This window comes from Aphelocoma coerulescens, chromosome 8, assembly GCF_041296385.1.
Source record: "Aphelocoma coerulescens isolate FSJ_1873_10779 chromosome 8, UR_Acoe_1.0, whole genome shotgun sequence".
Lineage (NCBI taxonomy): Eukaryota > Metazoa > Chordata > Aves > Passeriformes > Corvidae > Aphelocoma > Aphelocoma coerulescens.
The window spans coordinates 10,195,368-10,212,179 of NC_091022.1; the positions used below are offsets into that span (position 1 = coordinate 10,195,368).

The 16,812-nt window shown below is 36.8% G+C and overlaps 1 protein-coding gene and 1 long non-coding RNA gene across 13 annotated transcripts in view; one reads left to right on the top strand and one right to left on the bottom strand.

Moving 5' to 3' along the window:
- Positions 1–16,812, bottom strand: part of KCNT2 (potassium sodium-activated channel subfamily T member 2) — a 115,680-nt gene that overhangs the window by 38,031 nt on the left and 60,837 nt on the right. For all 8 annotated transcript variants that reach the window (XM_069022370.1, XM_069022371.1, XM_069022369.1 and 5 more), the window contains 5 exons: positions 13,655–13,835; positions 11,387–11,551; positions 9,725–9,861; positions 7,845–7,908; positions 2,825–2,933 (listed from right to left, as the gene is read on the bottom strand). In XM_069022370.1, coding sequence (XP_068878471.1) covers positions 2,825–2,933; positions 7,845–7,908; positions 9,725–9,861; positions 11,387–11,551; positions 13,655–13,835 — 656 coding nt within the window. The remainder of the gene's footprint in view (positions 1–2,824; positions 2,934–7,844; positions 7,909–9,724; positions 9,862–11,386; positions 11,552–13,654; positions 13,836–16,812) is intronic.
- The window catches only part of LOC138113730 (uncharacterized), a 55,086-nt gene that overhangs the window by 32,224 nt on the left and 6,050 nt on the right, over positions 1–16,812 (top strand). For 4 of the 5 annotated variants that reach the window (XR_011152308.1, XR_011152310.1, XR_011152311.1 and 1 more), the window contains one exon: positions 4,740–4,830. This is a non-coding gene — a long non-coding RNA (uncharacterized lncRNA). Of the gene's footprint in view, positions 1–4,739; positions 4,831–9,065; positions 9,167–16,812 lie in introns of all 5 variants that reach the window. The other variant, XR_011152309.1, reaches the window with a different exon arrangement.

The window sequence follows — 16,812 nt, forward strand, 5'->3', positions numbered from 1 at the left end:
GGGTGCATTTTGAATAAATACAGAACGTCAAAATGTATTCCCATTTCTTGGAATTGCAATCATGTATAATTTCCAAATATCCAAAGTAAAGGTGAGATATATATCTCTATCTGCATCTACATACACATAAAAGTTATAAAAGTTTAAAGTTATAAAAGTTCAGCTCAGAAAATATTGAATTTAGTAGTCTCTGAATTGCATAAATATATTGCTCTGCTGTGGACAATCTTCACTTTATTTCCCATTTGTGCTGAAATGAAAGGCCAGGAGCTTGCATCAAGGGTACACGGCCTTTTGTAGCCTTGTGTGTATGAAGGAAAAGTGGGAAGATTAAGAATGTAACTGCCAGTATTATTGAAAGAAAAACTGGCCATGTCAAGGCATTTTTATATTGGAAATTAGTAGGGAGAAATCAAAGCATTTCAGCTTAAGAGATAAGGCAGTTGCCCATCTGATAACTGTCATGTAAAGAATGGCTGTGTATTAAAAGTGTTCACAACTTAAACTTGCAAAGGGCTTTGCTGGCACAAACATGCCACTGTAGCAATGTAAGTAGCTTCATATTTTAAACAAGTAGTTAAAAATCCACTATAAAAAATAACAGAAGGTGCAGGATGCAAGGTTGTGTGTCTGGCATCAGGTCTGACTTTCTCACAGGTCATATGAGCCTGGCCAACATGCCTCCATTCTCTTGCTTTGAGAACAAAAATAACTTCTCATTCTCTCATTAAAGAGCGGAAGGATGTATAAATCTTGTTTACTGGATAGGAATACATTATAACAATTACTTTTCCTATATAGTGCAGAAAACCTCCAGGATGCAGAAAACTGCCAGGCAGAAAACCAGGCTTGTCTGTCCTATAGGAAAATGCAGTCAGTTGTCTGAATTTCAGGACTGCCTCGTGCAATCTAGGAGGACTGGTCAACCTACTGTAAGTCGTTGAAAAACTGGGCTTCCAGTGCTTTATACATTTTCAATGTAGTTAAAAGTTAAGCTTTAGTTAGGAGGACTACTTGGTTGTATTTCTTCTAAATTCAAAAACTTTATTTTTGACAGCTGTAGTCTCTAAACCTGTGTTAAAAAAAAAAAATCCTATTACTGAGTATTGCAGGTTCATAAAAATGCACAATATTTTTTTGGGAAACCTCCAGAAGAAAGGAGTCATTTTTTTCAAGGAATATCAGATTGAAAAGAAGCTTTTGCATTAAGGCAGCAATAAAGCCTTGAATCATAATAGGAAAAGCACTTAGAAAAATGTTCCGGATGGTTGTGACAAATTTTACTCGTAAACACTCTGGATAGGTCTGTAGTCTGCAGCCCCCCCCGGGTACATGTTTCAGAATGATGAAGTGTTGGATGACATAAATACCAAAGGGAAATCCTCTTAGGAAAAGGTATGCCAAAAAATACTGTTCCCATGGCTCCATCAGTGCCTAACCATTTGCAGGAGGTAACATCCACTGGTGATGCTGAAGTTCAACTGAAGGAAATATTACCAAAAGAGGTCTTCTGGGGTTTTTGGTTGTTGGTTTTTTGGGTTTTTTTAAAAATATGGTCCAAATTCTCTAACACTTAGACATGAAAAATTGCCTCTGTTTTACAAGCACAGTTATATATAAGCTCCTACAGAGACAAGCCATTAGGAATAATGAAACTCTCTTAAAAGCACAATTCCAAACAACAAATTAACACAGTTTCTGATAGAGAAAAGTGGCCATGGCTAGGGAGCAGGGATTATGTTTGTGCTGGGTGGTTTCAAGGGGGAAATGAAAAAGCACCATCATTCTCATCACAGCATGAGCCTTATTCCCTGCTGTGCCATCTCATAGTTTGAGACTACAGTTTTATAACTTCAGAACTGCTACTGATGGGTTTTTTTCTTCTTTCTAACCCAGTGGTAAATTCAGTAGCTTTAAAAATTACAGCTTTAACTGTTGCTTTGGAGCCGTTCTGCACTGGAATTTGCTTTTTCATCACATTCTGGGATGATGGAGGAGACTAATATTTTTCCATAGAGTTGTTTTTATTTTTGCATGAATCAGCAATCTTTTCTTCCTTGGAATATCACTCAAGAAAATTGAATTTTCAAAATTGCAGCTGAAAAGGAAAGCTTCTCTTCTACTTCAGAGATATTTCTCCAAAAGTATTTGTGTGTTTTTGCACATAAGCATATGTATGTCTATGTACTTACATATGTGACTGTTTGGATATAGACAGAAAGAAAGAGAAATATGTAATGCAGAGAAATAGTTTGTCAAATAAAAGATGGTAATCTCTTATAGGAGTGGATCTTTTTCAGTTTTCTTAACATCATTTTGCATTTTATGCCGTGGTTTCTAAGGCACGCATTTTACTGGATATAGAATTAAATGATATGTCTCTTTCCAAAATATTTGCAAGTAATTAAAAAGAATGTTTTCCATACCACTTGGAAAAGCCAGTCCAATCAGAAGATTTTTCTTTCAATTGTTTGTTGGATTAAATCTGAACAGATCTTCTCATACACCCCTTAGTAACTATGTTTTAGTAGACAGAAATGGCTTACAGACATGGGTACAGTAAACTGAAGACCTGCCTGGATCTGTAATTCAGGAGCAGTTATACATCAAATAATTCTACTCTCTATATTATGTAGCATAAGACTATTAATTCTTAGAAGTGCTTGCAAGTCTTTGCCACTGTTAGGATGTGTATTATTTTACAAAACTGCACTCTTCATCAGTTTCTAAGTAGTAAATATGCCCAGGGATTCTCACTTTGCTTGTGAGTTCATGAAACAAGCTGTCAAACACTAACTTCAAATGACTTCAATCTTCCACTCACCTGCAAACTTGATGTGGAATTTATTCTCAGGCTTCAGTATCTGAACATACAAGGGACAATTTGGAGCAAAGTCTTTAACTGCCCATGCTCTTAAAATGGTTTGGTGATCCTAGAAGAAAGAGTATGAGGTGGTGAAAATGAAATACAAATAACCATATCAGATTAGAAAAAGAATCTATTATCAGACTGGCTTCATTGAAGAAAACTCATTTTAAGACCATATAGCACCAGCTGGTGTGGATGTTTATGTGCATGTTATGTAATTACTATTACATATTAATTTCTAGAAATCTTTCACTAATAAGGTATTTTGACCCTCTGCTATCTTTCTGCAAGTGCTAATGATTGTGTCATTTGGAAGGGGGTAGCATTTGGATGTGGAATAATTGTGTGAAAACTTAAGCTGGCAGTGATTAGTCATGTCTAATTAATCAAGAATGATGTAGCATAGACATCCTTCCAAAGAGACTCATAATTAAAATAGCATTAAATGATGACATCAAGAACTGAGAGTTTTAAATTGTGGATAATTCTAAAAATATCAGTTTAATTAAAAGCTGATCTGAATTTTTGTGGAACTAAAACATTTGCACAACTGATGTCAGGATTTAGCCAACTACTGACCAAGGATTCCAAGAGATTTTTCAGGCTGTTAGTTTTTGTTCTTGCTACCACGTGGCAAGAATGAGTTATGTGCAGGATGAACACTGCTATCCCATAAAAGTCATCTATGTGATAATGCGTTCATACTTTGAATTTTGTGAAGTAAGACTAATTCCAATGTGTCATCCATCAGTTTTTATTTATTTCAAAACCAAAAATAAATATTTCAGATTTGTATCTAGGAAGCCATGCCTGGATTGAAATGCCTTGCTAGTCATTAAATTGGTGGTATTTAAAGGTAAAATATAAAGAATGATTCATTATGTTTGCAGCATCAGCAGTAAGAGAAGATTTCAGACTCATGAACACAAGGGAAAATCTCTGCCTGGAACAGAGTGTAATTGACATTTTCAAACCATAATATTTTATTATCAATTGAGATGTTAGCATGTACTTTTTTCTACTAGAAAAACCAGAATGGAGTCATAAGAGGATGGCAAAATATATTATTTCACTTTTTTCTTATTATCAGTTTTATAGATGTAGGATTGCTGTGCCCAGTCAGGAGATTTAAGAGCTTGGGTATAACCTGCTGTAGGTTTTCCTTAGATGCAGCCACTTTTTCTTTACTTTTCTATAACATATGGCAATCTACCCTCCTCAGGATTTTGTGTGTGTGTGCTGTTGAGTTTTTTGCTGTTTTGTCTTAAGGTAATGACATGCCAACCCAGCTTAGAAGCAGCAAATGACAGGGTAAGGTGCTAGATGGCAGTCACACAGATATGTTACATGCCTAGAAATATAGTTATCTCTATGTTAGATATTTTCTTGCATTTTTTAAATTATTATTTTGTCTAAAACACCTGGTTTTATCAGAATGTGCAATAATTGTAAATTATAAGAAGGAAGATTTCATTATAAAATGATTCAAATTACACTATCTTGTTAAAAACTTGAGCAAAGCTAGACCCAGAGAAGTGAGAGTTGTAAAACTAAAAGTATGAACCTCAACTTAAAATATTTTTTAATATTATTGTATAGAAAAGGGAAAGACTTTGAAATTAAAATCTCTTGATGGTTATTTGGCAAATGGGCAGTTTTAACACTGCAAATGCCTTGCTTTCCATTTTCTAGCTCTTCTTTGAACCAGCAGTCCACAAATATGTAATATATGTATATAAAATGGGTACTTAAATGCCCTAAATAACTTCATAAGATCAACTCAGTGGGTATGTACTGTTAATCTAATAACCTTGTATTATTATTTCTTTTTTCTCTTTCCACTTGGTATATCCACCTTTGGGTACAAAAGCTGGTTATTTGGGTTCCCAAGTTTTTTGCTCAGATATTCTCCCAAATTCCACTCTGAAGAAGCACTCCAGGGGAGAAAAAGAAAACCACAGGTAAGCACCTTAAGTGATTTCTTAGATTCAGTCTCTTCATAGAGTATTGTGGCTCTCTGGTTTAAAAATGTTGCAATATTTATGCTATATTTTAGTGACTTTAAAAAATGTTCACCTTTCTCCCAGTATATGGTATAGATGTACACACAACAAACAGAAGTAACTGAAACAAAATTATGCTTCTGTTCCCATTATTAAATAGATGTTTCTTTGGAAGGTGAGTGAAAAAATATATTCTCTTCTGTGTGTGATCTGCACAGATCTGCACAATGAATTGCAGTCACTGATCAAAAAATTACCACGGATACAAATGGTGATTAATATAGAGGTGATATTTAAATTCATGTATGAAAAGCTGGAAGTTTTAAAGTGGGTGTATTTAAATCATCAGGACTCAAGGAAATGCATTTAATATGTATTTTTAAATAGTTCTGTTAATTGAATTTTTTTCTTGCCACACATAACTTGATAAATCAGTTATATCCTGCTGTGTTTGCATCCGTATTGTGATGCCATTCAGGCAGTGTAATTTTGATTACCAGTACAGCAGAGTCACACAATTTGATTAATGAAAGGGGAAAAAAAAGGTGCAAGCTTGAATTGGACCATCTCTGAAATTTCAGAAAGCCTCAGAACAAAGCTGTCAGCAGCAGCAGAAGTGTTGTCACTAGAAATTATTAACTAACAAAATAGCAAGCAATGAACAGCCAGGGTTATCCATGGCAAATGAGTAAATCCTCTGCTTGAGGATTGTAGCTGGGGGGATAAAAACCCTCATGGACTTCAAAAAATCACTTGAGTAACAACAGCTGTTCTGGTCAGGAATCTCCTCCTTTTATTTTGACAGCTGTCACATGTAGGAGAGGATCCAAGGCGCTTTTAGCAGTTTTTCAGCTTCTCAACAACAGCAGGGTGCAAAATCAGTTGTACTTATAAAGATTGATACTGGGATGACAGCTGCACTTCCTTCAGCCCAGTGACAAACCAGCCTTGAGTACTAACACGAGGCTGGAGCAGGGTAGGAAATTCAGTACATTTCATTTCACAGCTCTAGGGGGCAGTAAGCCAAAATTTAATTTTTAAAAATTTAAAGATTTTTCTACTTGCAGAATAGCTAACTGCATTCCCTGTGATGAGGTAATCTGATAGCAAAAAAGAAAACAAGGCAGAGAGGTGACACCTTGTTTAAAAGCTTCAGATCACACTGCCCCTGAGAGCATGATTGTGTCCCGGGGGAAGGTACCAGGAGCGTGTCTCTGGTAGGATGTGCCTCTTTGTGTGCTCCAGGTGCAAAGAGAAATGAGATTTAATCAAAGTCTGTAGTGGCAGCTGAAATGTGCCAGGTACCATTTGGTGTTTCCTGAGGGCAGAAAGGAGAGAGCCATAGCTGGCCATGGCTCCAGAGCTAAACCTGCACAGTGCTGGCCATGATGGATGAAAGCTCTGGGAGCTCCACGCAGAGCCCACTGCCTGCCCTACAGCACAGTCCAGCAGAGCTGAAAATTGTCTTTTCTTTGCATAAATTCTGAAGCAGTTATGAGCAGAGATGAACAGCTGACTGGTGGTGTTGCTGTCCTTAATGCTGCATAAATCTTCCCAGTGCAGTGTACATTACATACTGATTTTATGGGATTTCTCATTTGTAACCGCTGTGCAACTCTCAAGTACATGATGTGAAATGAGATGTTGTAGCTGATTTATTCTGAATTTATGGCTGATTTGGATAAGACACTTGGGCTATTTTGGTATTTTTCAGTTTCCTAGAAGTTACAGGTATTTTTCCAGGTACTTGCAAGAACTCCTGCTTGTTCTTACCCTTAAATACCCTGGACCATCTGTGACTTCCAAGCAGTAGGTCTGCTTTGCTTGACTACTCTGGGATTACTTGCTGCCAGTTCAGTGGCTTTCACTACTGTATTTTCAGGAGTCTATTGCTGATGAATCAGATTCAAAGTCCTTAGCTCAGTAAGTTTCAATGTTAGTAGGAGCATAGGTTTATTTCTCAGGGAGCTCAGTGACTTTCTGCAAGGCATGGGTCCAGAACAGGATCTCTAGCTAAGATCTTTTAACCAAGTTTTGATGGCAGATGAAGTAATAAGTGATAGAATATTAAGTGATGCTACATATATAATAAAAAGCTCTCATTTCCCATTTTTTATTAAATCTGTTTTCAACATTTAGAAAAATAATTGCTATTTCTTATAATGTAACACCAAAACAGTATTTTTAGTCGAGATTGCTTAAAACATAATCACTGAATTATAAATATTGGTTCAGTCTTGTAAGGCAATTTGTAAGCATATTCAGGGATATTCAGACTTATACTGATCCCCCTTTGGAGTTGAAGATTGAACTGAATGAGGCAAGACTGGAATAATTTAGTGTAGTACTCATGGTGAAAAATTTTAAGTTATGTCCATAAATCCATCATCAGTGGACTTTTTTTCTGGATATTTGTGATCAGTAGATAATTTCATTAGCTGGAAGAGTTCTAGTTCATATTTTTTTTATTCTTCTATCACAGATGCACAGCACAGAGGTTTGGATTAGCAGTGTTCCTCTGTGGACGGGAACTTACCTGACTGCAAGTAACTACCAGCATGGGGAAAGAATCTTGCCCTTTTTCATTTTTAAAATTGGCCAATATGAAAAATGATCAAATAGTCTCAAATATATTGGTTACTTGTATTAGTCACAAATTTATTTATAAAGTTGAATTCAGGCTTTGCTTCATTAGTTCTGAATATACTAGTCAGTTGATATCTGTCTCTTTTCTGATTTAATAAATACAACTGATTGAACTGGATATCTAGAGCAAACACTGATATTAGTTCAGGTACTTGGAATATTGACAGAGTACCATTCTTGGAAGATTAATGACCATTATCAATGTATCTATAAGGTACTATGAGAGTGCTTTTGTACTATTTTGCCCTTGTTGCATAAAAAAGAACTGAGAGGGAGTAAAGACAGTAAAACCTGCACATCCTCTCACATCTCCCTCCCCAACTTACAGCTGCTGTCCTGTCCACCTCACAGCGGCTGCTCAGGATGAAACAGGCTTCAGCATCATCCATCCTGCAAGAGAGGAGACAAACCCATCACACCCCAACACTCACTGGATTTGGGTTTCACAGTCAGAGTCTTGCACAGAGAAACAGAACACAGGCAAAGTTCAGTCTCTCTGTTCTCATTTCTTGCCCTGGTGCCAGTAAAAGCTGTGCCAAAGTAGTAAAAGCAGAATGGCCTCAAACTTAATTTGCAAATTATTTATCTGCCATGAGTATAGAAGGTGAATAAATAACACCAGTCTGCCTGGTGTGTAAGAGTGCAATAGGCACAAGTTATTACCAGTAGAATGAACAAGATGGGGCAGCTAATAGACTTGTCTTGCCTAGTGAGAGCAGAAAGTTGGGTAGATGTGCAAGAATATGTGTGTTTGGGATAAATAATAGACATCTCTGTGTATATATGCATTAAATGAACTATTTCTAGTTCATGGTGTCTTTGATTAGGAAGGAATCACAGGAGTTCTATGAGTAATTTCAGCTAAGCATGGGAGCAGTATTGGGAAGACTGGGTCTTTACCAAAGTTGTAGGAAAGAAAATTCAGTTCCATTAGATGAGATTTTTTTTGCAAAATTGGCTATTTACTACTGATGCAGTCAGCCAACTTTTGGTATTCCCTTACTTTTTGGTGTGACCTTTATCATGTTACTTTGACATTGGGTTCACATATAATATATGGATAAATTTTGATAATGAGACCTTCTTGATTGTTTTGTTGTCATTGGTAACCATTACTTTACTTATTAGAAGAATTTTACCGTGTGCCTTGTTATCTCCTCAGTACATTATGTTCTCATTAAAAAGAAATACACCAAACATCTTGGGTACTAGGTTATATTTCATATCAAGTGTTCTATTAAATTCCCACTACACTTCTTCCCTCAGGAGAGGTTGAAAATTATTCTGTGACAGGTACATTCAATTACATGTTCTGCAGGAAAAAGCAGAGTTCCACAGCTGACTACCTCCAGGTTATTATAAGTGAAATTCAAGATTATATTTAGGGAACAGCCTAATTTTAATTCTTGTAATGTGTAGAACAAATGTCAGCTAAATCCACATATGAATTCCTTCTTGAAATCAGCATGAAAAAAAAAAAAGGATCTCTCCAAAAGAAAATTTCTAATCCTGAAAAAAGCTTTCTTGTCTTGTCAACTTTTAAACAGCTATAGAAGTATTTGGTTTTTGGCAGTGGCAGAAGTCTGAGAAGATAACACTGTTCATGAAGCTTCTCACAGATGAGATTCTTGGAAATAACTCCCCTCAGGTAAAGAATGACACAAACAGTCAGACTGGTATTGGCTTAATTTTAGTTATCTACAAAACAGAGCAATGCAGATGAGTTAAATAACGTATTTGCTAAGAATCACCTTTCCCTCTCCTTGGAGAGTTTAAAGAGATGATCCTTCTACATGATTCCACTGTGAATTCCTTCACAGCTCAACTGCTTGAGCACTGGGGGGAAGTGTGTGTGAGGAACTGTGCTTGACTGATGTGTTTTGATAAATGTCATTCACTATTAAGTGGCAGAGAGCATCTCTTAGAAGTGGTGGAAGTTCGTGGTAAGAGGAGGGCCCTGGAGAGTTCATGTATGTACAGCAGAATAGTTGCTTAATGTTACCAGGCTGAAATTAAGAAAACAAAACTCTACAGTTGGGTTCAAAATTTCAGATATTAAGAAAAATTATATCAAAGAGCTTTGCTTTGCCTTCTAAATACTCATGGCTTTCCTTCTAGCACAGCTTTTGTTGCTTGTTAAACTTATTTATCAAACAGTATGAGTGAAAAAAAAAAAGGTAAAAAAGAATGGTCAATATTTGCCTACTTAGCTCTCAACAGGTCTTGATCTTTTAGGGCTGAGCCTTGCAGGTAGATAACTCTTTGGGACCACATTGGGATTTGTAACACCCTTCGGACCTGAGCATCCATCTCCGTAGGACACAAAATAACCACATAGTAGTCCTGTTAAAATTGAAAAAAAAAAAGGGGAAACAGTCATGGGTTTTGTTACATTACTATTTATTGTTGCTGGAGAAAGAGCCAACAGTGACTTGGGATGTCAAAAATATCTCTGATAAAATGCTGACAGACAGAGTTTATTTCCTCAAAATTTTTTCCTTTGGATTAATGGGCCAATCCAAACTGCTTCCTGTGCTACAGACAGTCCTTGCTAAGAAAAGTAAGGATGTTTCAAAGGTTCCATAAGTGCACAAATGAAAAGGAGGGATAAATGGAACATGAGAGGAGAGACTGAGAGCTTAGGACAGGCTGGTCACAGAAATCTTCCCTAGGACACAGAGGGTTTTGCAGAAGGCAAAATGGCATTGGATACAATGCACCATTTGTATCCTTCAGCATCCCAGTGCACAGAATCATTAAGGTTGGAAAAGATCTGCAGGATCATTGAGTCCAACTCACTTTCAGTGGTAAAGGGAATGTATATAAGCCCTTTTGAGTTACCTGTGTACTACCAGGACTTTTCTTCTTTGTCTCCAGTGTATCACAGAGCCTGACTCATTCTTCAGCTTAGTTAACTAAATGTTGTGTTTCAATTTGTATCTATAAAGAACTGGATTTCTTTGTGCAATTGCTTGTGCCTCTTACTAGCTAATTGTTTTGGGTAATATTTTGGATTTGGGATTTGGCAAATTGGTGCTCAGCCGTTTGAGGATTGTATCTGTGTGATTTTTGCAGTAGTTAATGAAGCATGGTACCACAGGTAACTTAGTAAAAGACATAGAGAAGATTTAGTAAAAGAGAGAGTCTGTAGCAAAGGCAATGATAATAAATCCAAACTGATATCTCATGGAAATAAGCTCCTAGATGTTCCAAATAAGCCATATGACAAGTTTGCATTAGCTAGGGAATGTGTGTACACTAACAAAATCTGTGAATTTTGTCAAGGTCTTTGTCCTTTACAGTACATATATTTATTTCTTAATTTCCACCATTCCAAGAGGATCTAATCTTTGCAGTCCTGTGCAATGTGCTCTAGGATGATCCTGCCTGAGCAGGGAGGTTGGACCAAATGACCCTCGGTGGTCCCTTGCAACCTCTGACTATGCTGTGATTCCAAACACAGGTAAAAAGCAAAGCAAAATGTGAAAACCAAAGGATGCTTTGACTTGTGAGGATTTTTGGATCCAGTTCCAAAACAATGGGGGAAAATAATTTGAGTAGCTTTCATTGATTTTCTATTTTAGGGTAGAATCTAAGGAATTTGCATGGAAATACATGTTTCTAGAAAGACTGGCATAATTCAACAAGACAGCAATTCTACCTCTTTAGTCCATTCACCTCAACATAAAATGTCTCCAGACTGTATCTTGGCTTCTTATGGCAGGTATAGATTCCCAATTCACCAGTCTATTCCCAAAATCAGTTTTACAAATTAAAGACCATTTCAGAAACCTTTCTTAAAAAAAGAAAGCAAAGAATGTTTTTGAGCTTCTTTTCTTTCAGAATTTTTTTTTTTCACTCTCAGTACCTGCAGTCTGGGGTGGGCATAGAACTCATTTAAGAAATCCATGAGTAAGTCAATCTTCAGAGAGCTCACACACAGCACAACGTGTTTTTCTGTCTGAGCTCTGTATCGACTGTAGTTTCCTCCGGACTTTTGCCTCTCCATCCATAAATATGCCAGCTGTTCAAACTGCAAGAGATGCCAATTGTCAGTGAAACAGAGACAAGTAGGTGAGCACTACAACTCTGTCATGACTCGGCAGTGTTGCATCGTTCATCTCACGCCTCTATGAAAAGCTGCTCTCAGCCCACAATATCTTTTTCTTTGTAAAATGTTCTCTAATAAGGTGATCACAAACAACAGTGCCAGAATCTAACACACACAAACAGCAGTGAAAACTCATTAAAATACCATGCGAATACATTAAATCATAGGAGTTTAGAAAAGAATGAAGGCTGGTGTCTTATTCCTTTAAGTATTTTCTGCCTCTGAGCTCTCTTTTTCTAGTATCATGTGGCATAATTGCTTCCCTCATGGGAAAGGTTAAATTTTCACATATGTACTGTGAATATACTTGGAGAGAGGCACCATTTTTCTTAGTTTGGGCAGTAACTCTTCCCAGAGATTTTATAATGTTCTGAAGGTGACCTGTAAACTCTCTTATCTGTCTTGTAATTTTAGACACAACTTAAATACACAGCAGCTGTTGATACAGCAAGTTTGTCTCTGTCAGCTGAACAATAAATGCAGGTTAGCGGTAAACGTTACTACTCTGAATCCTCCAGACCAAAGAGAATACTGTAATAAATTGTAATAAAACATACAAATACCAGTTCAAAGCTTCTTGTAAGTAACACATGTTTAATACTTAGCTCACTTTAACTGTGTGGCTGTGTGACAGCTGGTTTTTCTCATCCACATTGCACTGATGGAGAGGCTGGATCATGAATAATAACTGATTTCATATCACAGCAGGGCAAAAGCTCGGGAGACAGTGCCTCCCACTCTACTATGTCTGTGGAAAGCTATATGAAGCCCCATTATCAGTACAAAGGTATAAAATAAAGTAGCTAATAATAGGTAAATTTATGTGAAATGCCAGCAGATTCTAGGTTATTTACTGCTTATGTGCAACTCTTTGGCTGAAGTATGTATCAGAACTACCTTAAGGATGAAATTTCTATGTCCTAGGAAATTCCAAATTTCTTAAACAGAGCCCATTTTAGTTTTCAGTAGAATATATATTTTATTAATCTTTCGCTGAGTGAGAATATAATTGTGTAGGTGCATATGTCTGAGAATACATACATTAAATATTTAATTAGAGTGTTCAAATAACATCAAGAAAATTAATGCTGAAAGCTTGAGCTTCCAACCTCCCAGGGTTTGTGTGTTGTCTGCCCACACTGAGCTTTCTGAGCTTTAGTTCACTGCCAAAGCAGCAGAGTCTGGAAACCATGGCTGTGTGAGAAACTTTGGAGCTTCATGGTCTAGCAGGTCTACTGTAGGCTTTGATAAAAACGCAGAGTGTCTCCCCACATCCTCTTTTTCTGGCACAAGGGCTGGGTTATCACCAAGTGTGGAACAGTGAACATCTTGGTAGGGTTTCCCATGTAACCTCAGCGTTTCTGTCATCCAGCCTCACCTAATGAGCTGGAAAACGCTTGGTATGAATTTAATAAAGCTGACTGACTCCTTGAAATACTTGGATTTTCATAAATTGCTCTTTCCCTGTTGAAACTGTTAGAAGTCCTAAACTTAGGCAGGCATGAAAAATTCCTAACTGTGCTGCTGGCTCTGTGTGAGTGTGTTCCATACACAGCTGTGAACCCAATTTGCTTGAGTTGCAGATTTAATGAGATTTTTTTCAAGTTAGCACTGAGCTGTAAGAGTAAGAGAGGAAGTGGAGAGAACCAAGATTAGAAACAGGGAGAGCCTGCAGAGGAAAAGCTGTACTCATAAAGAAAGTGCTGGCTACTGTTGTGGGGTTTTTTTGTAATTGCTCCCTTAATAACAAACCCATATCTCAGGATAAAGGAAGGCCTCTGTGGTACATGACTGGAGCAGAAAACTTTCATCAGCACTTGAAAACTGTTATCAATGCTCTGTTTTTTAGTATAAATCTAGAGTATAGAAGAACATACAGGGAAAAGAAAAAAAAACACAATAGGAGACATAGATGGTTCTTTTTTCTGACATTTTCTGTGCAATAATAATAGCAACAATAAATTATTTCAGTTATTATTCCTTTGTTTCAAAAATAATTCTAAAGAGAAAAAAATCCACATTTACCTGTATGGGCAACACCACAAGAGCAACACAGATCATAATGACAACAAGCAGCTTTGAAGGCCATATCTTGGGTGTAACATCCCCAAAGCCCACAGTGGAAAATGTCACTATGCAGAAATAAAGGGAGTCAAAGAGAGTCAACCTGTTTCCTGCTCGTTCCAGATGCTGAATTCCACAAATACTACGTAAAAAAGAATGAATAAAGACATGAAAAATAAAAACTGTTCAAGCTTGACGATTATATGTGCAGAGAACTATTTTCAGAATTCATAAATTGCTTAGCAAAGACTTTTTTTTAAAGAAAAGTAAAAATTAGTATCAAACCAGAAGTGCTATATTGTTACAATTTTCAAATGTCATTTGTAATAAAAGAAACACATTTTTGATTATTCTAATATGATAGGCACAACTGTTGCTAGGCTTTGCTTAGTGGCTGTTGTGAAGGAGAGGTGGTATATAGAACATCATGGATTGATGCAATTCCTTTCTAAACCAGAACAAAACAGATGGTATAGAGCTGCCACCATTCAACATTTTTTATAGATATGTTTCAACTTTTTCAGGGAGGGTTTGCTGCCATGGCCAAGAAAACTGCGCATACTGCTTTCTTTAAATCTATCTCTCTTTATGTTGGTCTCTGTCCCTTTCTGTGGCAAAAGTTACTGATGTGAACCAGTTATGAGAGCACATGTTGCATATTAGGTTTCTGTTGGTACAAATGGGTACTAACTGTCTGGAATAAACTGAATGTGAGAACTGCAGGCTACTGAATTATCAGAGGAAAAAGCGTCCAGGGTCAGCCTGCAGGTAGGAAGTGGAAGGTGGCAATTGATAAGAAGATTCTGCTCACTAAAAGTACAGAGTAGAAGTAGGGGGCTTGGCTGGCACTGTAATAGCTGAGCAAGTGGAGTTCACCCCTTCCAGTCACACATTCCTGTGCACAAGTAAATGGCAGCCCAAGTTATCTGGTAATTATTTCTCTTGGAATCAGCATGATGCGCTTTTGGTTTTGAGAAGCAGTAGCAGAATCTCTCCACAGGTCATCCTCCTATAGCATACATTGCATATTTCAAAAATACTTCACTTTGTAAATATATACCACAGCAAAGAGCTTCCCAAGCTTAAAATATGATCTTCTCTGATACAGTGGAATTACTTAGATCAGTTCAGGCTTTTAAATTATATTCACCTATATTAAAAAACCCCAATGTGCGAACCACCCTGAATAGCACTTTTCCCCCTTGGAGCTAGCAGGATGATTTCTCCTCAGAGAATTAGTAAATAATTAATAAATCATATCGTATTCCTCAGTAATTATTCTAGAACATACTAAATATTATTTCTTCATATATGGTATCCAGATGGTCAGAGTCCCTCATTAATATCTGCCATGGGAAGATCTTGGCATCACCAGGGAGACCCTGTGTTTATAACAGTGTTAGCAGTTGTTCTTCTGTTCTCTGTTCTGTTCTCCAAATATAATTTAGCTGTGGGCAGTGGCATTTCCAGAACATATGGATCAAATTCCCAGTTTCCTTTTCACAGTTCTAGCATTTGTAGTTTTCACACATCTCAAAATGTTCTAAAAAGGGTGGGGTTTTTTCCCTGTTGTTTGCCTAAGTTTCATGCTTCAGTCAGAAGTGATATTTATATTCCTATCCAGTTCGTCCCACATTTTTCACTGGAGTTGTAATCTGGATCTCCCATTATTTCACTATGTTCACAGTTTTTCTGTTGTTTTTTTTTTTCTTTTTACTAAAAGGATAATTATATTTTTGTCCCTGAAAATACCAACAGAAGGACTGTAAGGAATTATGCTAATGAAGCTTTCTTTTGGTCTCAGACAAGGAAGTTTCTCAGCTAAACGCTTTTCTAGTTTTAATATGAAATAATGAACTATATTGTAAAGGCATTGAAGCATGGAAAAAGAAGCTATTTTATTATCAATATCCACATAACTTACGTGTCGTTTTAAAAGCAGAATGGAGATGGATTTTTAATTCTTTATTTTTGTTATTCCTGATCACCTGTGTGCATTTTCTTCTCTCTAGTTGCCTTTTATGGATATAGCCCAGAAACACATAACCTTGACTTCAGGAATTAAACTCCTAAGGGCCAGGAAAGCAACAATTACACTGAACCAGTGATACGGCTCCTCTAGAACAGGACTGTTACACCACTGCACTCAGCAGATTAAATATCTGCAGATGAGGTTTTATTGAACCATAATGCATGAGCCTGTCATTGGTAGAAATGTATTTTTTCTGGTGCTCATGCCTGTGAAATTGCTTGGTGTTTGTAAATGCAAAAGGCTCAGTTTTACTCCTTATATCTGACAGAATGTATTAAAATATAAAAATTTGGAACCTTCAGGCTGGTTTTTTTTCTAATTTTCAAGGAATTTGAATTGTTTCATTATTTTTTGTTCTTTTTGTAAAACTTTAACATTTTTTAATAGCTTGGTGATAGGAAAACTCAGGTCTTGACTAATAATAATAATAATAATAATAATAATAATAATAATAGTTGTTGTTGTTGTTGTTGTTGTTATTAATTCCACAGCAAACCCACCAAAATATATTTTAGCTGAATTGAAATAAGGTAAATATACCATGGACCTTTTCAGCCTTTTCTAAGTGAACAGTAAAATTCCCATTGAATTTAGTGAGGCTCAAGATTTCATTTTATCAGCTCTACCCCCTTATAGTCCTATGTATTCCTCTTCCTTGAAGCCATCAAAATAATGTGCCTGATCCAAAATTGGATTCGAGATGTTTCTCACTGAACTTAGTGGGCATGAGCCAGAGCTTCCCACATTTAGTCAACAATATTAAAGTCAGTAAGAAAAGGGAGCTGCTTCTTTGCTGAGGAAGAAATTCAGCTCTTCTAACAACTTGTTGATCAAATTCATTTCTTTCCTCGAAATTATTTGCACCTCATTTGCAGTCCTACCAAACTGTACTTGAAGCCCTCACCCTGCATACAGACAAGGGAATGATAAATCCCAAATCAGGTTACCGAGTCTGGGTGTTTTGGGGCTCTGCTGTTTGTCTTTACTGGAGCCAGAGAGCACCAAACTGCAGAAAACCCTGACTTTCAAAGAGACAGCTTTATGGGAGTCTGATTAACAAATGAAATATTACCTCTGTGAGTACTCC